This window comes from Phocoena phocoena, chromosome 4, assembly GCF_963924675.1.
Source record: "Phocoena phocoena chromosome 4, mPhoPho1.1, whole genome shotgun sequence".
Lineage (NCBI taxonomy): Eukaryota > Metazoa > Chordata > Mammalia > Artiodactyla > Phocoenidae > Phocoena > Phocoena phocoena.
This window is the reverse complement of record NC_089222.1, coordinates 74,581,090-74,604,409: the sequence shown is the minus strand read 5'-3', so window position 1 is coordinate 74,604,409 and position 23,320 is coordinate 74,581,090. Positions and strand designations below refer to the sequence as shown.

The window sequence follows — 23,320 nt, the reverse complement described above, 5'->3', positions numbered from 1 at the left end:
TTCTCTTGTTAAAAACAAAGCCTATTTAAAATTTAAGCAGAAAAGGACACTAAAAGGAAGTATTCCATTGGAGTGGGATGGCTATTGATGTCACCATGATGCTTCTTCCTCAGTTGCACCTTTCTCTCAGATCCTCACTCTAATTCCTCCTACTAGCAGTCCAGAGCTAGCCCACATCTACATGAAATTAGAATTCTATTCTCTTGTGTCCTATAACACAACTGAAATTGTTTCAAAGTGTTTAAAAGGAGCTTTATTATGATCCAAAGAGAAAGTGACAGAAAGAGTCACTGGGAGGGAAAAAGCAAAAAGGGGGAAAAAAAATCAGGTTTACAAAGTGGAGCTTTATTTTCTGTCCTAACCAGCGCTAATTTGCATAGCAGAATCAAAGACTCTTGTTGTGAGCTTCTTCTTAGAGAAGGGGAGGGGCTCTTATCTGGAAAGGCAGTTGTGTTAAATCAGGTTAACCCATGATTAATGGGTTAATCCATTCCTGAAAATCATAAATTTCTTCAACTTCCTGTCAGTGCAATCAACAAATGAACAGATGGAAAACCAAACAGACAGTTCAGGGATGTAAGTTCTTCCCCCATGGCTGGAACCAAGACTAATTTTCTTATAGAGATGACTTGTGTCTAGTTTTCCATTGTAACATGATGGTAAATAGATCTTTTACTGCATGAGGCTCTGATTTCCTGTTTACGCCAATCTCGAGAACCCATTCAGCTCCAGGTACGGTAGCTGAGTTTCTTCCCCATTCCAAAATACAATTTTTACACATATTTTTCCAGGTCTCCAGGAAGTCTTCCTTCTGTGTTCTCCTTAATGCATCTGATTTCTATTTATAACAATGATAGTCACTTAAAACTCCATTTTTTCCTTTGTATGTGGTTTTCCAACAGTTCTCCAGTTCTCTGACACCAAATGAGTGTCCTACATTTCAATTCTGACACTAATTCCTGGCGTTAGCACAGACCCTACAGATTTAGGATTCAGTCCCACGAGATGGCTCCCTCTTCAGATGCCAGCTGCCAGTGGGGTTCCCAGGCTGTCTGTACTTCTCCCTGGCCAACTACCAACCCAGGGGTTCCCACAACTCCCTGCTCACGTTTCATAATTCACTAGAATGACTCACAGAACTCAGGGAAGCACTATACTTATGATTACAGTTTATTATAAAGGATACAAATGAGTAGTCACATGAAGAGGAGGTACATAGGGCAAGGTCCCAAAGTCTCCTGAGCACAGGAACCTCCGTCTCCATGGAGTCAGGGTGTGCCACTCTCCCAGTACATCAATACGTTCACCAACCAGGAAGCCCTTCCAAACCTCATCTTTATCAAGGTTCATTCAGTAAGCATGAGTGATTAAATCAGTGGCAACTGAGTTCCTGAGGTGGGGCTAAAAGGTCTGATCTTCTAAATAGCTTTCTCTTCTGGCAGCCAACCCCATCCTGAAGCTATCTGGGTGTCCCCATGAGTCATTTCATTAACTTAAGCTTGGATATAATGGAAAGGGGCTCATTATGAATAACAGACATTCTTATCACTCAGGAAATTCCAAAGGTTATAGGAGCTCTGTGCCAGAAACTGGACAGAGACCAAATATATATATATTTTTTTATTATACCACAGTCTGTGATTGACTTGATCTCCAAATTAGAAGAAAATAGGAGGGCTCTGCCCTTTCTCTCAGGATCAGCAGTTGGAATTTCATGTGGGTAGTAATAAGGTAAATCCAAAACATGCTACTTCACTGAGTGTGGAACAGTCCACTTGACTATAAAGTCTGTTCCTTGCAGCAAAGCAAGGAGCCAGGGGGAGTTGTTCAGACTGAAAGGAGCCAGATTTGAAATAGCCTGCCTGGGGGTGGCATGAGGTGCACTCCTACTGGAAACTGTTGCAGCATTTGTGGCCCCAGAGGAGGTGTTTAATCAACTAACTCTCTAGTCAGTTCAGACAGAAATCCTTAAAGGAAAAGACCTTAGGCATGGCTTGTCAACCTCTAGGCCAGATATTTCTCTGCTGTGATAGACTGTCTTGTGTATTGTACAGTGTTAAGCATCATTCCTGGCTTCTCTACCCACTAGATGCCAGTAGCATACGGCCCTTCTCCCCAGTTGTGACAACCAGAAATGTTTTCAGACATTGGCAAATATCTGCAGTGGGTACAATATCCTCCCTGGTTGATAACCACTGCCTTATGAGGTCTTTAAGGCTAGGCTGGTTTGGGGAGGCAGCAGTAACTGTCTCCCAAGCCAACGTGAGAACCTAACTATGGATGTAGGTTTCTAAAAGCAGTGCCATCTTTTGGAGCAAAAGTCAAGTCCTGATTCCAGGAACATGTGGTATAGAACTGTCATTCTCATCAGTTTACTTCCTGTCTGAATACTAAAGGGCACCCTTTTATAATCATTATTATACAGATGGTAGTGAAGGATCTAACCTGACTCACATGTCAAAGAATGGACTCTCAGTATCAGTGGCCTCGCTGTTTTCAGGTAGCCTGTGTTGGAAGCGTGGGTGTGCTCATACATGCATGTGTGTGAATGTTTGCACCAGCTTTTGTACATACCTGTGATACCTGTCAGGGTTGTGAGGACTATAGTGTCTGGAGAACTATCTGGGGAAAACTGGACTTAAGCTAACTGGGAACAAATTAGATACTAATTTTCTTTCTTTCTTTCTTTCTTTTATTATTTTTTATTTTTTAATTAAAAAATTTTTATTGGAGTATAGTTGATTTAAAGTGTTAGTTTCCGCTGTACAGCAAAGTGAATCAGCTATACATATACACATATCCACTCTTTTTTAGATTCTTTTCCCATACAGGTCATTACAGAGTACTGAGTAGAGTTCCCTGTGCTATACAGTAGGTCCTTATTAGTTATCTGTTTTATATATAGTAGTGTGTATATGTCAATCCCAATCTCCCAATTTATCCCTTCTTGCCTTTCCCCCCTGGTAACCATAAGTTTGTTTTCTAGGTCTGTGGCTCTATTTTTTTTTTAAGTAAGTTCATTTGTACCATTTTTTCAGATACTCATTTTCTTCTTCCTCATAATACCCCAGCAATCCTCACTGAGATAATCCTTGTTAATCCTTCTCTACAGTGATACTTTTAGATTAAGTGGTCATTGTGGCTGATGGAGATAGTGGACAGTTTAAGAAAGGAGTGGTCAGGTGAAGAAATTACAGTTCAAACCTATAGCTAAATACTGCCACACATTCAGACAGCAAAAGTCCGATAGAATGGTATGAAGCTTAGAGTCTCTTTAGAGTTTTGAATTTGCAGAGCCAACTTTCAGAAAGCTATCTCTTCTAGGTACTTTGTATACAATTAGGATTTATTGCTGCAAATGTTTGGTCTTAGTAACTGCTTTGTGATCCAAACAAGTAGACTTTCTGTAGGTGGAGTTGACTAAAAGTAGTAGTTTTCTGTTCACAGTGGCTTTAAAACACACAAACAACAAAATTCAGGGCATTTATTAATTTGATTAATAGTTAATTATTTTATTAATTTAAAATTTTAATTAACAGTTAATTTTAATGGTTAATATTTTCAGCCACTAGAGTTTGAAATAATTACATGTGTAAGATTAAATTAAGATTTAGAGAAATAAAAGTAATTAGGTACCTTTTAATCCTGAACTGTTGTAATTTATTCTAACAGTCTTCTCTTGCTTGAGAAGTAACAATCATAAGTCATTTTTTTTTAGTTTGGTTTTTTTTTTGGCCATGCCACATGGCTTGAGGGATCTTAGTTCCCTGACCGGGGATCGAACCCAGGCAGTGAAAGCGCTGAGTCCTAACCACTGGACTGCTAGGGAATTCCCCTAAGTCACTTTTAAACTGGTTTCTGATGTGTTTACAACCAGAATCGTTTGCATGTGCATTTACTGACTGTCAGGTACTTCTTGGTTAGAGCATAGTCGTCAGTCTGCTTTAACCATAAGTCATACTTTTATTTGGTCTTCCTAGCATCCTTTCTTCACCCATTTTGGGAGCTTTAAAGCATTTTTTATACACCAAGAATTTGAAATATTTTTCAACTAAAATACTGTTTTTTCTCATGATCCACAATCCCAACACATTTTGAGGGCTTGGAGGGAAAGCAATCAGAACAACCCTCTCTCCAAAGTAGTGACTTGTTTGACTTTCTACACACAGATTCCCGATTATGAAAAAGCATAATTTTTTAACATCTTTATTTGAGTATAATTGCTTTACAATGGTGTGTTAATTTCAGCTTTATAACAAAGTGAATCAGTTATACATATACATATATCCCCATATCTCTTCCTTCTTGCGTCTCCCTCCCTCCCACCCTCCCTGTCCCACCCCTCTAGGTGGTCACAAAGCACTGGCTGCTTCCCACTAGCTATCTGTTTTACATTTGGTAGTGTATATATGTCCATGCCACTCTCACTTTGTCCCAGCTTACCCTTCCGCCTCCCCGTGTCCTCAAGTCCATTCTCTAGTAGGTCTGTGTCTTTTTTTTTTTTTTTTTAGATTCCATATATATGTGTTAGCATACGGTATTTGTTTTTCTCTGAAAGCATAATTTACAATTCATCTTTCTCTACTGTAGGTTTCTTTATTGCTTTCTGTTCTTTTTCATTTGTTTCTGGTCTTTAATCAAGTTTATTACTGGGGACCAAATTCCTTCTAACAAGTGTCGGTATACTTCTCATTAGCAGTCTTCTTGATCACGTCCAGAGGCTTACAGATGCTTTTCTTTTTGATCACCTTAAGTAATATATGCTATTGAAGAATCTCTTGGGATTCTATCAGAGGAAGGTTATCAGAATCCATAACACCCGTGGAAAAATTACTTAAGCATTGTAGTATAGACATCATCTATGATAAATACTCTGCATAATTGTAATACTTTGCTTAATGTAATCATTTTTCTTAGATCCTAATTCAGCAAGTAGACCTTATGGAGCAGAAGTGTTTATGAAGGAAATAGTTTTGAAAGTTACTTCCTCCTCACAGTAAAGTGGATGTAAACTTGTGATCATAGCTTATTCATAGAAAGCTTTGTATTCGTTAACATCTATTCCCTTTTTAAAAAACCATTTTACTGAGGAATAATTACACTTCAAAATCTACCCACTTTAAGTGTACAACTCACTAAATTTGAGTAAATTTACCAAGTTGTCAACCATCACCGTAATCTAGTTTCAGGACATCTTCCTCACCCCAGTAAGATCCCTCACGCCCATTTATAGTTAATTTACATTCCCACCCCAAGTCCCAGTCCACCACTAATCTTTATACCTCTATAGATTTGTCTTTTCTGGACATTTCATGTAAATGCAGTCACACAGTATGTGATCTTTTGTGTCTGGCTTCTTTCACTTCATCTGTATCTTCTGATGGTGTCTGCCAAATTGATATGATATCATTCATGGGCTCCCAATTCCAGACAGTCTTTTCAGCGTCTTTGGTTTTAGGATTTTGTTGTTGTTTTTTTCCTCCCTTCATCCTTTTCCACTACAACTTCATCAATTCTTCTTTATCCTCCTTCTTTTAGAATTTCAGTCTCTGCATATATGTACCTAGTCAGGGTCCAGTCAGGAGACAGAAACCACATGATAACTTGAATAGGGAAAATTTAATATAAAGAATTATTAACTCTGATGGGGGAATTGAAGTAATGGGAGACTGGCTCATAAGGAGTAAAGAGAACTCTAAGGAATACAGGAATAGCAGATATAGGCAGCAGTCACCATCCCTAGGGCTGAGATAGAGCCCCCAGGGGAGGAACAAAGGTAGAAGAGGGCCATACCCCGAGGCTGCGATCCAGACCTCCTTGCTCACTGGATGGTGGAGTTTTCTGAAGGTGCAGAACTGCCCTGAGAGAATGTCCTGGCATGTTGTCCATGAGGGGTGCCATGCCAACAGCCCTCTTCAGGAAACCATTCTCTGGGGTACAGGAGGAGGCTGCCTCCAGGGGGTGCTGTGCCTCAGAACTCAAGGGGTGCTGGGGGAAGTGGTTCATGGGAGGGGCCAGGCCTGCAGCACCGGCTCGGAAGCTTTCCCAGAGGTCCAAGCGAAGCCGCTTATGAAAAGTACCATCAGTGGCACCCTGCTGCAAAGCCTCCTGAAGCCATGCTTACCCTGGGGAAAGTCACTTGCACCACAGGAGTCCTCTTACGGGAGCGCACCAGCAGCCAGAGAAACCCCTTCCTCCTCCAGTGTCCCTCCAGCGCCCCCTACTGCCGAAGCTGAACATTGTGCCAGCTGGCAAAAGAACAGTGTTTTCAAGTCCAGCTCCATTATCACAGAGCAGACAAAAGGAAGGGCAGGTTGGGAGCTGAAAGGCAATAAATTGAAAACTGGCACAATATATAAAGAGGAAAGTTCATGAACTATATTCTGGGCAAGTTTTAAAATTATACCCAATTCAAAGTAATCTGTTGCTCCTCCCCACCTTCCCTCTTTTAATAAATTGTTTTGTCCTTCTAAGGCAAGAGTAATTGTGGTTCTCCATTTTAAAGTGTTTCCTCTTGAGTCAGCAGTTACAAAACATTCATTAGAGTTGGATTTCTGGATGTGTTGGGTATCCCCTTAGGTGCTAAAAGGAAAACAGGATGCAAACCAACATCAGATTGGCCAGTAAATTCTGAAGTTGACTCTATTCTTGTGCCTCACTTATTTTGTTTAAAAATGTGCAGATTTTGCTAGGGTACCAAGGTTTTAACCAGTTCTTCCTTGATCGTCCCAATACTGGTGTCTGGACATGCAAAAATTCTTCTTATAACCTGTCATTATTTTTGTTGTTGTTTGTCTTTATATTTTTGAACTTTTTCCAGTCAGTAGTAATAGCTTTATCCTATCTAAAGCATCAGACACATTTGAAATCAGTTCTTGTTAAAGAATTGATAAAAAGTTTCATAATTATGTTAACTTCCATTTGGAAGGAGTGCTTCTCAGACTGCTTTCTCAAGTGCTCTCATTTGGGGTATGTTTAATCCATTCAGTTGAGTAGCTTTCTTCTGTCTCTTTACTCCTTAATTATCCTAGACTCTGGTCTGCTTTTATCCAGATCCTCAACTAGTGTTCCAACCACATTAACCTAATCATCTGCTTGTACTGACTAGAGAGTGAGCAGGATACAACAGAGAGCCCTAGTACCCATGAGGCCTTCATGGTACTGACCAGTGACAGGTGTCATGTCCCTTTTGATATCAGGCGCTGCCTCTCCCTCTCCACTCTTGGGGTAAGATCCTCGCTTCCAAACCCGTGTAGTCTTCTGCACTCTTGGAAATATTCATGATTAGCTAGGACATCACTGCACCTCTGGTAAAAAAGAAGAAACATGATAAAGTATGACTTGACTTTATTTTCCAAAGAGGAGAGAGTGTTATTTTTTCTCTCAAAGAAAAGAAGACTTCCTCTCTGTGAGGCTGAAGAACTGCTGAATAGTTTTTATGAAGACAGTGGTTTTCAGGAACCATGAATTGTCAACCGCCTCTCCTCTCTGGCGTGCCATGTTTTCTTTTGTAGCCTGGCCCTCAAGTAACCATGTTGGTTAGCTCTTTATTCAAGATATCTGTCTAAGATTTTTGTCTGGTTTTTCCTTTTCTATCACTCGTAAACAGGCTGAAATTTGCCTTTTGCTTTTAGACAATTTTTTATTTAGGAAATATTTTTTGGAAACCTATTATGTACAAAGCTCTTTGAGGATTTTAAGGACAAGGCAAGGCTTACGTATGATCCAAGGCAGTTTAGTGTTACTCAGATCAACGTTGCAAACCCAATGGTCTATGAAGGTCTACTATTGCCTAGAGTTTTTTCTTCTCTTCTAGCACTATTTAGAATGGAATACAGAGCTAGCCAGTGTATTGGGAACTGGATTTGAGTGGCGCAAATTCAGACAGAGTATATGATATACATGAACTTCTTTGTTAAATGAAATAGGATTTGTTATTTGCTAGTCAAAGATTTTGTTGCTATCTTAAGTTTTTCTATGCTTAGAGAGCATATGAAAACTGAGAGATTTCAATTCTTTTCTCTTATTTGTGTTTACAGCTTTGAAGACATTGATTTTTCAGGAATATTATTTGAGAATATGCTGTTATACAGAGCACTGTGTTAAGTATTTCAGGGCCAAACAGAAGAATTAGACACGATCTCATTTCCTCACACCGAGATATTATAATCTAGTGGTACATACAAACGTATATGTATACAGAGGAAACATGAAGAACAATTGAGCTACTCATGGCCAACTGCAGAATGATGTCATGTAAGCTTAGCGCTCTATTGAGGGGCTTAAATGCAGTAGATTGATCATTGTGTAGGTTTAATTAGGAAAAGGTCTTTCACTAGGCATCAAAGGAAGTGAGGGATGAGACTTACCAGAACAATCTTGTTTTCATGACTTGAATAGGCAGTATCTGCTTTTCTTGAACATGACTGTTATGTTTCACATTCTCCCCATTAAAAGTATTTGGGTAGATGAGGTCTCTAGAGATTTAGGCATATCATTATTAGAAATTCTTTTCAAAATTCTTTCTTGGAAATAGACTTTGGAAAGTCTGCCATAGTTTCCTAAAATTATGTTTGAGAGCTCTTTAGTAAAGATCATGTTGAATAGCTCCATGAAAATTTGTTGTTTACCAGGCATCTCCAGGGAGTTGCCAAACCATAGAGAAGTTCTGTTTTTCCTCTGTGCCACCGGACAGGAAGGGAGTCTTTCCGTGAAACTTTGTTAAGGACATGGAAGACTTCTCACATTCAGTGGTTAATAGCAATAGTGGTCAGATGTTAGAAGCAAAGTTTCAGTTCCACATACATTTAATGAGTAACCTCTATGACCTAAATTCTGTGTTAGGTACTGATTCTGGTATAAAAAAAAAAGAGCTAGATAGAGTTCTTGACTCTGAGAGTTTGTCATTTAAGAGCACTTGAGATTTAGAGAATGAGAGAAATTGGAGTAATTTGTTGCTGCTTGGTAGAGAGTGTGTCCCTGTTTGCCTTAGGATGCTTCATTTTCTCCTTCACTGCTTTGCACTAAATGTGAATTTGTGTTTCCACCTGGATTTGTAGCCACTTTGACCTTCTCAATGCTATGCATAATGTCACCAATTCAGTCTGTTGTGACTTGAACAGAGCCAAACTATAAATTGTATGTAAAGCTTCACCTGGACTCTGCTCCGTATCCTGCATAGAATGTAGCACCTAGCTGCTGCCCTGAGTGCTTAGCTGGCAATAGCTTGGACTGCTTTCCATTATTATCCCTTACCTCCTCCCTTTCCATTTCCTGCTCCCCTTAACTCTTGTTTGCATTTAGATGCTGACATCAGAAGGAGCACACTCTCAAACGACAAATCATGTGTTTCCTCCCAGTCCTTGTAAGTACTTTTTTTTTTTTAAATAAAACTTTGGGATTTGTCGAGAAACAAACCCAGGTCTTGGCATATGGATGGGAAGGCCATGGGATGAAGCCATCTGAATTCACAAAGAGGCAAGTTTAATGTGACAGGCCTGCCTGATGGTGGTGAGTCCAGGGAAGAGAGCAGAAGATCATGGGATCAAACAGGCTGGGCTCCGGTGGAGGCAAAGCTCGCAGCGTGGATTATTCCTTCTCTGCTAACTCTGATTATACCAGAGGCTCCCAGAAGATCAGTTCTCAAAAGAGAACAGTGATCGTGATTTCTGATTATGAAATCAGATTGAACAGGTTCCACGTAGACTCAACTAGAGGAAATAGTAGTTCATGTGGGAGTGACAATAGTCTTCATAGTCCACAAAGCAGTTTGACTCACTCTGTTTTGTAAACAGGTGTTGTCATCTCCATTTTAAGTAAACTTCACTTAAAGAAAGTGAAGTTTAGGGCTTCCCTGGTGGCGCAGTGGCTAAGAATCCGCCTGCCAATGCAGGGGACACGGGTTCGAGCCCTGGTCCGGGAAGATCCCACATGCCGCGGAGCAACTAAGCCCGTGCACCACAACTACTGAGCCTGTGCTCTAGAGCTCGTGAGCCACAACTACTGAGCCCACGTGCCACAACTACTGAAGCCCGCACACCTAGAGCCCATGCTCCACAACAAGAGAAGCCACCGCAATGAGAAGTCCGTGCACCGCGACGAAGAGTAATCCCCACTTGCTGCAACTAGAGAAAGTCCGCACGCAGCAACGAAGACCCGACGCAGCCACCAAATAAATAAATAAATAAATGAATAAATTAATTAATTACTTTAAAAAAAAAAAGAAAGTGAAGTTTAGAGAAAGGATTTGACAGAATTCTTAAGTAGCAGTGGGATTTGAGCCTAAGTCTTAAAACTATGTGTGGACCTGTGTATTTTGCTCTATACTCACATGTCTGAGGATGATGAGAAAGGAAGCTGAGTGGACTGGGGGTGCTGCGAGTGTTCTCTCAGTCCATAAATCACTGTGTATGGTATTGGGTCCTGAAGTTAGGGCTCCCATCCTCCTGTCTTTTCTCTATGCTCAGTCTTCCTTGACTCTCTGTTTCAGCTCTCACTGCTTCCTACACTCCACGTCTGCTGAGGCAGTGGCCATGGGGCTCCTGAAGCAGTTTGAGGGGATGCAGCTCCCAGCCGCCTCAGAGCTAGAATGGCTTGTTCCAGAGCACGATGCCCCTCAGAAGGTACATTCTTCAAGTCTTTTTCTCCACCCAGCGTCGAGCCCCAGGAGGCTGTGAGCCTTTCTGATATTGTTCTCCTTTATTACACGTCTCCAGTTTAGAATGAGCCTCCATGTTTCCTTCCTTACTTTTAGAAGCCATTCATTACAAATGTATGTCAGATAAATGAAGGAATGCGTGCACGCTTGCCTAGGTTTCCCCTAGCCAATGTCAGGATAGGAGATAACGGCTCCTCCAGTGTCCTTATTCCACATGACTGCTCACTAGACCCGGGGGCAGCACTCCTGTGTTGTGACCACCTTGAGACACTGGAAAAGTGAACTATTCAGGTTCTTCTTTGCTCTGCAGTTGAATAAGGCATGAAGCACCTTGGCACACCAAGGGTCCCGGGCTGGGTTCAGGGACAGCATTATGAAGGGGTGCTACCACACTGGGATGCCATTTCTGTTCCTTTTGATTCTTGGAACCCAAGACCCTCACTTCTAGTAGCCTGGTGCCTTATCATTTATTTCGAGGGGCAAGGTTCCCTGAAGCCCTTGCTTATGGTGTTCCTGAAACGGCTTTCATTAATTATGCTTCTGCCATGGCCAGAGGGTCAAGCATATGTATTCCCCCAGATTGTCCGTGGTGGATCACCCTGTGCTTTTCTCCTGCAGCTCCTGCCCATCCCTGACTCACTGCCCATCTCACCAGATGACGGGCAGCATGCTGACATCTACAAGCTACGTATTCGTGTTCGAGGCAACCTGGAGTGGGCCCCACCCCGGCCTCAGATAATTTTTAATGTTCATCCAGCCCCAACGTGAGTAGTCAGTGGCCGTGCCCTTTGGCAAACAGATACATTCTCTTTGGATTGTCAGAGCCTTCTCTTCACCCTGTTGTCCCTACCTGCTGCTGTATCTCCCATACAATTCTAAAAGGCAGAGGGAGAGAGTTACCTACTTGTCTGCGAGGTTTTTTTTTTTAATATTCATTTATTTATTTTGGCTGCGCCGAGTCTTAGTTGCAGTATGTGGACTCTTAGTTGCGGCATGCATGTGGGATCTAGTTCCCCGACCAGGGATCGAACCTGGGCCCCCTGCATTGGGAGCACAGAGTCTTACCCACTTGACCACAAGGGAAGTCCCTTGTCTGCGAGTTTTACTCTTAGTCCTTCCATTCCTTCCCAGAGCTAACCAGAAATGAGGTCTTTTTTTTTTTTTTTTCGGCGGTACGTGGGCTTTTCACTGTTGTGGCCTCTCCCGTTGCGGAGCACAGGCTCCGCACGCGAAGGCTCAGCGGCCATGGCTCATGGGCCCAGCCGCTCCGCGGCATGTGGGATCTTCCCGGACCGGGGCACGAACCCATGTCCCCTGCATCAGCAGGTGGACTCTCAACCACTGCGCCACCAGGGAAGTCCCAGAAATGAGCTCTTTTATCACTGGCCTCCCAACCTATTGCTTTCCTCCCAATAGTTTTATGAGCTTTTTTTTTTTTCCTCAAGATGGATGGATGCTTTTCTTTCCTTTTGTGCTCTCCTCTTTACTATTTCTCACCTCCTACATTTGTACAGAAAGTGTGGTTCATTACTGGGGAGAGTCACTGCCTAGACCTAAATTCTAACCTTACAATCCTTGGTTTAAATTGGTTCTCCCAATAGGTTCATTTTGTCCAACTCTAAAAAAATAGGTGAATTCCCTTCTCTTCCCATCCTTATGGGAGCCCTGTATTTGTATCCCCATCTTTTACGTCTCAGAGACCTCATGCAGCTGGTATCTGCCAATCCCCTCTCCTTCCCGTTTCCTCAGGAGGAAAATCGCTGTGGCCAAGCAGAATTACCGCTGTGCAGGATGTGGCATCCGGAGTGACCCTGGTGAGCGTCTTCTCTGACCTCCCCTGCTGCCTCCAAGGGCTTTACCCTGTCACGCACCTGGGCGAGGGAGCTGGTCAGAGAAGTAGTAAGAGGAGGTGACAGAGCAGAACTGGGGAAAGGGAAAGAAGAGGCCTGGAGGACGGAAAGGTGTACTACTAGGCAGCAGTACTGGTAATCAGAGGGCAATGATTTCTGGGAGCCCATTACCAGGATTGTGCCCTGGAGAACGTTGTGTGCCCTCAGCCAGGTCCTTGGAGGCTGGATCTTCCCAACTCCGGCAGCACTTGTTTCCTCGGCGGCCTCCAGGCTGGGACACAGAAACCACAGGCCCCACTGTGTCGGTTTCTGGCAGCTTTGGGAGCTCAAACAGAGGTGGCTGGAGCCCACTGGCCATCCCTTCCTCCTCTTTCAAAAGGAACAGCCAGGCTGCCTCACCAGCTGATAGATGGGAAAGCCACCTCTGACCTTCTGACTTTCTGTCGTTTTCAGATTACATCAAGCGGCTGCGGTACTGCGAGTACTTGGGCAAGTACTTCTGTCAGTGCTGCCACGAGAATGCACAGATGGTTATCCCCAGCCGAGTTCTGCGCAAGTGGGACTTCAGCAAGTACTACGTCAGCAACTTCTCCAAGGACCTGCTCATTAAGATCTGGAACGATCCTCTCTTCAATGTGCAGGACATCAACAGTGCCCTCTATAGGAAGGTCAAGCTGCTCAATCAAGTCCGGGTAAGACCCTTGAAAAGGTCACGTCGTAGATTACCCTCTGTTCATAGAGGTTGCCCAATATCACCACACTCCTCTTTGTTGCTGTGGTAGTGCTGTGACCATCTCATCATTCTCACTTTCTCTACGTACTTCTTCATGCCATTTTCGAGTTATCTGTCTAGTTAGAGTCTCGAACCTGGCAAGGCAGCTTAAAAGCTATAGATAACGATGGCAAAAGCAGGATTTCTCCCTTCCCTGAAAATGTTACTGAACGGAGAATGGGGTGTCGGGTTGGAAGTTCAGATTCTGGACTTCTCAGCAGCTCCCAGCTGTGTATGTGATCTGGGCAGACTGACCTAGCAGAGGGCCCTGCCCTGACTGGGGGTGCCTTTGAAGCGAGTTGTTGAGTTACAGGTATAGAGAACAGTCTGGCTCTGGCTGCCTCGTGCAAAGCCTCCAGACACGCAGGGTTTAAAGGTACTGGCCTTTCTAATGGTGGTTTCTCTCCTCTTTACACCCCTCTGACTCCCCACCTACCACCACAATGCCGTTCTCTTCAGCTGCTGCGGGTCCAGCTCTGTCACATGAAGAATATGTTCAAGACGTGCCGACTGGCCAAAGAGTAAGTCTTGTGTGGAGGCCAGAGGCCTCTGGCTGAGCTAATGTCTCTGAAAGAAACATGTCCCAGCATTTGGCCCTTGTTATGTGAAGCAGGAGAGTAGGGGGATCTTGCAGAAAATTCCAGAAATGGTCAATGAGAAGCCTACAGCAGTAACTGTGTCTGTGTCCCTCTCTCTGGAAGGGGAGATCTGGTTATTCTACCCAGGGCAGGCCCACCACTCTTTGCAGGCTGACATGCATCACTACAGAAGGGCGTAAAAGTCACTTCTGCCCTCCAGACACCTGGTGGTATGGAGGGTTGAGGTGGCCTGGGCTGGCTGAATGTTACCCACCCTCATTACTCTGCCTAGGACGCTTTTCTTCCCTATCCTGCTTCTGGATAGAAATCCTTCTGCCCTGATGTGCCACACAAAGTGTTCGTTCTCCGCTCCCACCCACCTCCCCTCATTTCCTGCAGGCTTCTGGACTCCTTTGACACAGTTCCAGGCCACCTGACAGAGGATCTCCACCTGTACTCGCTGAATGACCTGACTGCAGCCAGGAAGGGAGAGCTGGGGCCCCGGCTCGCTGACCTCACCAGGGCGGGGGCTGCCCACGTAGAGCGATGCGTGGTAAGAAACTCTCACTTTAACGTGCTGCTGGGCCCTTGCTTAGGGACACCGAGAGTAGCGTGCATCCAGGGTTCTTGGCATTTAGTTCCAGGAAGTTGAATTGGCTTGTCAACACTGTGAGAAAAACTGTACAGGATTGCTCTTCCCTGGGTTGCTGAACAGCTAAATCATCCAGCTCTAAGGAACCTAGAATTAGAAGACGATCTGGTGCTGGCATTTCTCCTAGGAAATGGGCAGGACTAAACAGGCCTTCACTAAAGAATTGTCATGATGTGAGAGGAGGACCCTGGATTAGATTCTGGAGGGGGACTGGGTCTTGGCTTTATCATTTTCAATCACTGTGATCAAAGGAAATACTTTGCCCTCTCTGAGGTAAGCCTCAATTTTCTTGTCTCTAAAATGGAGATAATGATTAATACCCACTGTCCTTTCCTCTCAGTATTTTTGAGGATTGATGAAATAATTTATGTGGAAGCATTGTGTAAACTTAAGTATTCTGTAGATGCAAGTTATCATTGTTCTTGATGTATCCAACATACCAGAAATTCATAAATTCCATATTTAGAATTTCCCATCTTAGAATATGTCCAGTTTGTGTTCCTGTAACAGTCCCAGAATTAGAGCTTAAAATAGGGCATATGTAGAAGTCCCATGTAGCAGGGGGCATTGGAAAGACTTCACTGTAACCTGACTCAAGGCTGGATGTTATTTTGGAGAACTGTACTTGCCTTTACATTTTACCTTAATTGGTTGTGTTTCCTATTTCAAAATTAAATCATTACCCAGGCTGGAATTTTGACTTTAGGAAACCCTTCGTTCCTTCCTTCTTTTCATCTCTTCTTTGAGAACCACTCTCACGGCTGGAGTTTCTCAAACTCATGCCTCTCTTGTCTTCACCTTAAAGCTTTGTCTAACACTGCCCGGCAGCACTGCCCAGCCCTGGCCCCAGTTTGGCTATCATGCTAAGTCCAGCCTGGGTCTCTTTCCTGAAGGTGGGAGAAAACGTTTGAGTCCCTCAAGACTTATTTATATTTTGCTCCTCCCCTCGCTTGTGTTCACCCTCTTGGCCAGTTCCTGTGGTGTGCTTTGCCTCATTTTGCTGCCTGTGTCTTTCCTCTCCAGCTCTGCCAAGCCAAGGGCTTCATCTGTGAGTTCTGTCAGAATGCGGATGACATCATCTTTCCCTTTGAGCTCCATAAGTGCCGGACCTGTGAAGGTGAGGGCTGGTGCCCGGTGTGGGGTGGGCAAACAAGACAGAACACAAGGTTCATTTATTTCCCGTCAGCCACCCCTATCAGTAAGAGTTTGGTTTGGTTCAGCAGCTCCCTGTGTTTCCCCACAGGTGCACCAAGCCGTGGTGTGAGAAGGGTTACGGCGGCGACTTGCTTCCAGTTCGAGATAATACAAATTGTTCTTTTCTCTCTCCCCTTCCCAACTTGAATAGAGTGTAAAGCGTGTTACCATAAAGCTTGTTTCAAGTCTGGAAGCTGTCCCCGCTGTGAGCGGCTGCAGGCCCGGCGGGAGTTGCTGGCCAAGCAGAGCCTGGAGTCCTACATGTCAGACTCTGAGGAAGAACCCACCGAGGCCTTGGCCCTGGAGGCCGCCATCCTGGAGACCACCTGAAGAAAGCACGTAAAGCGCTCTTCCTAGGGGCTAGGGTCACACATAGTGCAGAACTGAGCCACCTTTTTAAGGACTTTCCCCACTTGGTTTTTTTTTTTAATTATTATCATCATTATTAATTTTTACGACCTGTCTAATGTCCATGTACAGTCAACCTTATTTAGGTTGGTGGGGTCCAGTCTGTTGTGACAATTTATAGGTACCAAGTATTTCCATCAGAACTGACACATGGGTCCCTAAGTGAAGCTTCTAGTGCCTCTGTCAGGAAAATGGACAGGGAGACCCAGTTCTTCTGACATCCATGGCCTTCTCCACTTGGACCAGATCTGGTTTCAGCTGCATCTCAAGTATCATTTCCAGTTTTATTTTGTTGTAATTCTGGAGCTTCTGAGCCAGGCCTTTCTCAGCGAACTCACTTCTCCTTTGCTGCTGAAACAGGAGGATGGAGTTTTCTCTCTCCCAGTCCTGGAATAGGGTCAGACTGCCCTGAGGAGAAGCAGCAGAGAATGGGACTACATCATGGGCATTCTTATTTAGGTGTTTTTGAGGCCATAAAAACAGCGTTATTGCTACCTTAGAATTTTCAGAGACCTCAAGGAGGCAGTGATGACTTCCTTGTTTGAAATATTCTAGGCATAGATGATGTCACAGGCTGACTTTCTTTATCTACCCTGGGGGACTTGACATGAAGAACAGAACTGATACTTAGACCAGGCCCATTTCTAGCATAAGTGACGCTACAACTCTGTTGTTTAAGGAGCATTTATTCAGTCAGAGGGGCTGTTGGCCTCCTCTTAGGTGATCAGGTCCCTTTTAGTCAACATAGCTCTGGTGCAGGTTTGATCTTTCAAGCTCAGGCAAGTCCCTGACACCATCCTAAACTGAGGACAGAAACCCCATGCACCATTTTATCAGTGGGTCTCTTGCCACTGTGTCCTCTGTTAGGTGGTCAGTGTGGTTCTGAGTAGAAGCCTGGCCCAACTCCGTGCTCTCCCTCCGCTCCTGAAGCACAGCTGGGACCCTCCTTGGTGGCTGATCTCTTGCGTTAGTTTCTTTTGTCAAAGTTGAGGAAAAAGCTTCTTGCTATTAGTGGTGTCAGACAACTTGGCAGTTTGTGGATGTGAGCGCGAATGTTCCCGTGTTCTTGGGATAACAAGAGCCAATTATGCGCTTAACTCTTTAGCCTGGTGATATTCATATGTTCACTCATCCTTTTCTTATTACTAACTTTAACACGCACACGCACACACACACACACACACCCTTTTTTAATGTGTGTTTTGATGGGAAAAGTTTTTGCTGGGACCGAGTATATGTTTGTCATATTTAAGTTGCTGTACTTCCTGACCTGTGTGTAAAACACTGGTCAGGATCACTGCTCTGAGGGCTGGCAGCTCTGTGAACAAAAGCCCAGAGCATTTTTGTTTTGGGACTGACTTCTTCCTGGATGCCTGTCTTTCCATAGTTGGTTGCTTGTAAGAAAAACTTGCTGTGGGTGCTGCCCCAGGAAGCTGAACAGAAAGTTGCACATGGTTGGTGGAAGCTGATGAGTGCCTGAGTTGGAGGCAACCAGGAGTCTCACAGGAAGTCGAAGGGGCAGTAAAGTAACAGCCAGAGCTGAGGCTCCACCAGGACAAGAGGGAGCGGGGAGGAATTGACCTCTGATGTTGGTCCCTCTGCTTCAGACTTGGGATCTGAAGGCTACTTCAGGCTGTTCTCCCTTCAGTTCGCGGGTGGGGCGGAGGGGCTGTGAAAGCCAAGGCCTCCAGCCCAGCCCAGTTTTACAGGGCGGACTAGAAGCTCCCTTGTCCTTCAAGGAGCTTTGGGAATGACCCTATGAGACTCAAGTCTCACTGAGGATTAGGCCTCGGATTCAGACTAAGGGCTTTGTGAAGATGGTGAGCTCTACTTCCACTTTTGGTTTAAATTACAAGTCTAGCTCCTTACTCCAAGTCACTACACTGGAGGAGAGATATACCCTTATTATTGTCATGCGTGTTTCATATAGCATAGGATCAAAGGATGGAAGATGCTGACACTGTTTCTAAAGCTGAGCTCAACAATCTCACCCTCCTGGTTTTTCACTTATTTTTCTCCACCTCTCTCACCTCATCCCTTTAGGTTGCATATCTGTTTTAGTGACCCTGACACTGTGCTGTCATCACTGTCCAAATACCCATTTATTTATTTATTTGAGAGTAGGTGGGGAGAGGAAAGAGGATGGGATTTTTCGAAAGCACTTTGCAACTTATCAGTATCTGAAAATCCCTGCTGTTGTGGGGAGAAGCTTTGAATGCACTGAAGAGAGTTCCTTCTGAATGAAATGGGAAGGAAGAAGTGTTTTCTTTCTAGAAATAAAGGGAAAAAGAAGTTTGCTTACAAGGTAGAGACAAGATTTAAGACATAGCAGAAGAGTGGAAGGCAAATATTTTCCACTTAAATGAGGCTGTTATTGACTTTCTCTACCAACGCTTTAGAGCTTCTGTTGAATTAACATAAAAGGAGCAAGAGTCTAAATGGAGATGTTCTGGGGTGTGTACAACTCGTGTTCCGAACTAGGTTTCTACCTGTTATAATTCATACACAGCCTGACAGTTCATTGTTGTCATTAATAAACTAAGGAAATGAAATTCTGCCTTTTATTTGCCTGCCTTGACTATCAGGAACTGGTATGGAGTGTCCACTATAAAGCAGGCGTGTCTGAAAATTCAGGAAGTTTCTGTGTATCAATGCAAAGAAAACTGGACCTTACAAGTCAGGACAAATAGATTGGAATGCTTTGTCACTGACTTGCTGTGTGACCTTGAGCAGATCACTTCACCTCTCTAGATTTCTATGTCTTCGTGTATGAAGCACTTTGTGGCACTTTCCAGTGCACGGGGTGTGCCCCCTACCTGTCCCCTTGGTGTAGCTGTCGCTTAAAGCGACGTAAATCTTCCTCTCCACAACATATGAATTGTCTTAGATGCTTCAGTTCCCACTTCTGTGAACAACCAGCTCTGAGTTTCTCTTTTATGCTCCTGGCCCGCTGGAGCTCCAGCTCTACCCTGCAACTTTCTGAACACTTCCCCCTTCGATGTCCCTTGCTTAGCTCCAACCAGTATGTCTAAAACCAACATAAGTATCATATTTCCCCAAACCTAACCATTAGTCACCCCGGTTTGAAAATTTAGTTTCTTCCTCTCTGAGTCAGGTGGCACTTTTGGCTGGGAAAGCATTATCTCCTTCCCCACCCCCTGTCGTCAAGTTATGTTGATTTTTCTCTTTAAAGTAAATGTACCTCATTCCTTTTCTACCACTAGCACGCAATTTCAGCTTCTTAAATCTCAACCGTCGCCAGCCACTCCCGTCTCTTCCTATTTAATCATCCGTCTAATACTTGGGTACCTACTGTATGCTGGTTTCTGTGCTAGGCTCTGGGGCTATCGCATGGAGCAAAACAGAGACAGTCCCTGCCCCTTAAGGCACTCAGGGTCTTGTGGGGGAGACAGACATTGCCTAAAGTTACCAAAATGAATATGTAATTACAAGCTGTAATAGCTATGAAGAAAAAGAGTCAATGCAGTTAAAAAAATAAATAACAAGGATACCTAATTTAGATTGGAGAGAAGTAAGGCCCCTGAGAAGGTGATACTTCCACCAAGACCCCCAAAATGAGGCTCAGAGTAGGGAGAAAAGGGCTCCAGACTGGGACTAGCATATACTGATGGTCCTAAGACAGAAGGAGTTTGGGCAAGGAACTGCAAGAAGGACTTACTAAGAGTTTCAGATTGTATTGTAAGAACATGGGGCACCAAAGATTTTAGATTTTATTCTGAGAACATTGGAAAGCCATTGAGGAGTTTTAATCAGAGGACTGAGTGATCTGGTTAAAATGTCAGCATCCGCTTTGCAGAAAATAGAGTAAAACAAGAGTAGAAGCAGTAGATATCCTAAGGAGATGGCTGCGGTAGTTCAGGAGAGAAATTATGTTCGTTTGGATGAGGGTGTGGCATAGCACTGTCACTGTCACCTCATTAGCCCAAAACCTCTAAAAACAAGATAAATTCCAAATGTTTTGTTCTGACTCTGACATTTTTAAGCAGGGAGCAAAAGGCTGGGGGTGGGGGAGTGGGGCAAGATATTAGAAAGATGCTGGGATACATTACAGAATCCAAGGAAAGTTAACAACTAAGTTTCAGGAAGGGCAGAGACCAGGGCAGCTCTAGAACCTCAGCTGCAGGATTTGCCATCCTCTTGAGTCTGCTGCCAGCGAGGCAGGCCAGACAGTAGACTTATGGCTGTGTTGGGGACTCCCTACTGAGGATTGGGGGTACACCACAAAGAAAGGGGAACTGTGAGCTGGGCACTCATCCTTTCCGGCACTGACTTTGTTATTCATCATTTTCTGTGGCCCCAAATGTTTGTAGGTTTACTATACCCTCTAATGGTGTAAAGAGTAGGCATAATTTTTATAGCATCCTGGTTAAAGTGAGGCCCAACCCTACTTCCTTTTTCGTTTGAACGTTTGGCCTAGAGGATGGGAGAAGGGGATCAATATGCCCACCACCATATCCTGCTGGCTCTTCTACCTGGTCAACTATAGTCCTGTCCCATTTCTGACCTCCAGGGTATCAAACTGTTTGCTTTTAAAGCTTTAGTGAAGCAGCTACCAGATGGTCCAAGCATTCCAATTGTGAGCTTGACGTTCTTGGGATCAGAGATGAATGTGATAAAAAGGAAAAAGAATCTACCTAGCACTAGTATTCTAAGAGCGTGGAGAACACGAGGATGTGCTTTGCATATACCCTTGCCTCCCTCAATTCTGTGGACTGCTTCTGGGGGAGGAACAGAAAGCAGAGAGCTGTGCTCTGGTTTTGGATGTACACTTAATACCAGACCAGCGAGGTGAGAGTTCCTGTGTTAAAAGAAACCTTGCATGGTCAGAAGGTTCTTAGGATGTAGGTGGGAGTTTTAGTGACCAGCCCTCCAAGAGGCTACAGCAGACCAGTAAGACTCAAGCCTGAAACATAGCACAGCACAGATATCCTGTAACCATTAGGCAACAAGCCCTAGGAAAGTCCTGTCCTTTTCTCTCACGGCTCCTGCAATTTCTCACCTGTTTTCCTTTTAAACAGTGATGCCTATAGTTCCCAAATGGTTTTATTTTCCCACTGGCCCACTGCAGGAACAGCCAGACTCCTGGCTTCGCCTTCAAGCTCCTGTTTCCACAGCAAGCACAAAACAGCACTAGCAGTGGTAAGGGTCAAACAGGGAAGTAAAAGGCACCTCTCTCTGCTCTGCCGCTCACTTCCCAGCCTTTTTCTACTTAGAAACTGAAGAAAGAAATTCAACCTAGATGCCAACAATGGGTCTGTCTACACAAAGGTCTAAAAGAAGAGTTGTATATGGCTCTCTTAACCACTGGAAGCCCTCAACCACAGAGCTAACCAAAAGAAACTTCCTGACAAGGTGAAAAGCAAGAATGAGGCCTGCAGAGGTAAAGGGAAAAACAGAGCTTCCCCTTTCTCTCTCTTTCTCTCCCTCCCTCTCTCTTTCTTTCTTCCTTATTTAATATTTAAATGTTAAATAAGGATACATTCACATGCTTAAAGTCCATAGAAAGATATACAATGAAAAGTCCCTCCCATTTCTGTAGCCATGTGTCCTGTTTCTGCCTAACCCTCTTCGGTAGCCACTCGTGACTTTTCTTTTTATCCTTACAGAGTTTCTTTATGCAAATACAAGCAAATTTTATATATATATATATATATATATATATATATATATATATATATATATATCCTATTCTTCACACTTCTTTAAAAACTAGCATACTGTATACACATTTCTGTCTCTTGCTTTTTTTCTCCCTAACAGGATATCTTAGAGAATTTTCTATATCACTACATGAAGAGTTTCTATATTCTTTTTTATAGCTGTACATTTTCCATTATATGGATAGATTATAATGGATTCAACCATTTACCTATTGAGGAACATTTAAGTTGTTTCCAATCTTTTACTAATACAAACAACGCTACAGTGAAAAACCTGGTCATATGTCATTTCACATGGGTGCAAGCATATCCGTAGGATAAATTATCCAAAGTGGAATGGCTGGCACAAAAGATTCGTGCATTTGTAATTTTGATAAATGTTGCCAGATTGCCCTCCATAGTGGGAATAAGGAGATTGGAGCAGTGGGAAGGACAGAAAGCATTACTGTGGAGTCATACTCCCCTGCCTAAAACTCACCATTATTTCTCTCCCCATAAGATAAAGTTTGGTTTCTTCTCCTGGGATGTAAAGGACCTTCAATACATGACCACACTTTAGCTTCATGGCCTGATCTCCTGCCACTCCCTGAACTACTAGCGGTTTCCTAAATACACCTTGATCTTTCCTCTTTTAAAGAACAAACTCAGCTATATCACAGTGTTCCCTGCCTGCATTCTACTGTACCCACCCACTGTGAGCCCTTGGCACTCTCTCTAAACCTCCTGTTAGAGCACTTCTCACACAATCTGGTTATTTAGTATTTTCCCAAATAGAACAAACAAACAAGTAAATGAATGGAGTGAATGAATGAATGTAAGGAATTGCCTGTTCTATGTGGAGGCAAGTGGGCAGATGAAATGACCCTTCGAGGGTCTTTCCTGACAAGGATTGCCTTTGCTACAGCAGTGGTCCTTCCTGTCCTCTTTAATCACCCTAAGCGCATTAGTGTTCCCTCTGCAAAATCCCAATGATATCCCCAAAGACCCCACACGAGCCCTTCCAAATTAAGCCAGAAGAACCCATGCTGAGGTCTTAGGCAGAAAGGAGGCCCTGACAGGGTCAACCCATATTGGGGTCCTGTAATCAGATGAATTTAGTCAGTTTTCCTCTTTGCCACATGGATCTCTATAATGACTGTTCTTCACCTTTTTACTACCAGCAGGAGCAGGTCTGATTTCTTCCAACCAAAAGAGCCTGAACTCACACAAATCTGAGATGAATATGAAGCCAACTGACCCTGGGGCTCTCCAGTCTCACTGCACAATTTGTCTTTAGGGTGTCCCTGCTGTTTTTCCCCAGATCAGGGATCCACAGGGGACTCTACTACAGACCATTCTGTGGGAACCCATGCCTTCAGAGTCTGTGTGGGTTCAACTATTCATAATAGTTGGGTTCAACAAATAGACGTGACCCTTCCTGGAGAGTGAGAAAACCACTTGGGAAACATTCTGTTCTTGATAGTTCTTCCCTCTCTGCCTGTCAGTGGGAAAAAGAATGATCAGCAGTACATTTGGGACAGGATTGTTC

General features: G+C 43.8%; 1 protein-coding gene and 1 pseudogene across 3 annotated transcripts in view; one reads left to right on the top strand and one right to left on the bottom strand.

The window, feature by feature from the left end:
• RUBCN (rubicon autophagy regulator) overlaps window positions 1-16,157 on the top strand; it is a 52,234-nt gene extending 36,077 nt beyond the window's left edge. The window contains exons 12-21 of one of the 3 annotated variants that reach the window (XM_065876282.1): window positions 2,426-2,500; window positions 9,304-9,364; window positions 10,490-10,622; window positions 11,276-11,421; window positions 12,407-12,471; window positions 12,961-13,199; window positions 13,739-13,800; window positions 14,257-14,410; window positions 15,533-15,626; window positions 15,855-16,033. In XM_065876282.1, coding sequence (XP_065732354.1) covers window positions 2,426-2,500; window positions 9,304-9,364; window positions 10,490-10,622; window positions 11,276-11,421; window positions 12,407-12,471; window positions 12,961-13,199; window positions 13,739-13,800; window positions 14,257-14,410; window positions 15,533-15,626; window positions 15,855-16,033 — 1,208 coding nt within the window. Of the gene's footprint in view, window positions 1-2,425; window positions 2,501-9,303; window positions 9,365-10,489; window positions 10,623-11,275; window positions 11,422-12,406; window positions 12,472-12,960; window positions 13,200-13,738; window positions 13,801-14,256; window positions 14,411-15,532; window positions 15,627-15,854 lie in introns of all 3 variants that reach the window. The other 2 variants (XM_065876280.1, XM_065876281.1) reach the window with 2 other exon arrangements.
• On the bottom strand, window positions 5,740-7,157 carry LOC136122569 (endoplasmin-like; annotated as a pseudogene).
• Window positions 16,158-23,320: the final 7,163 nt, after the last annotated feature.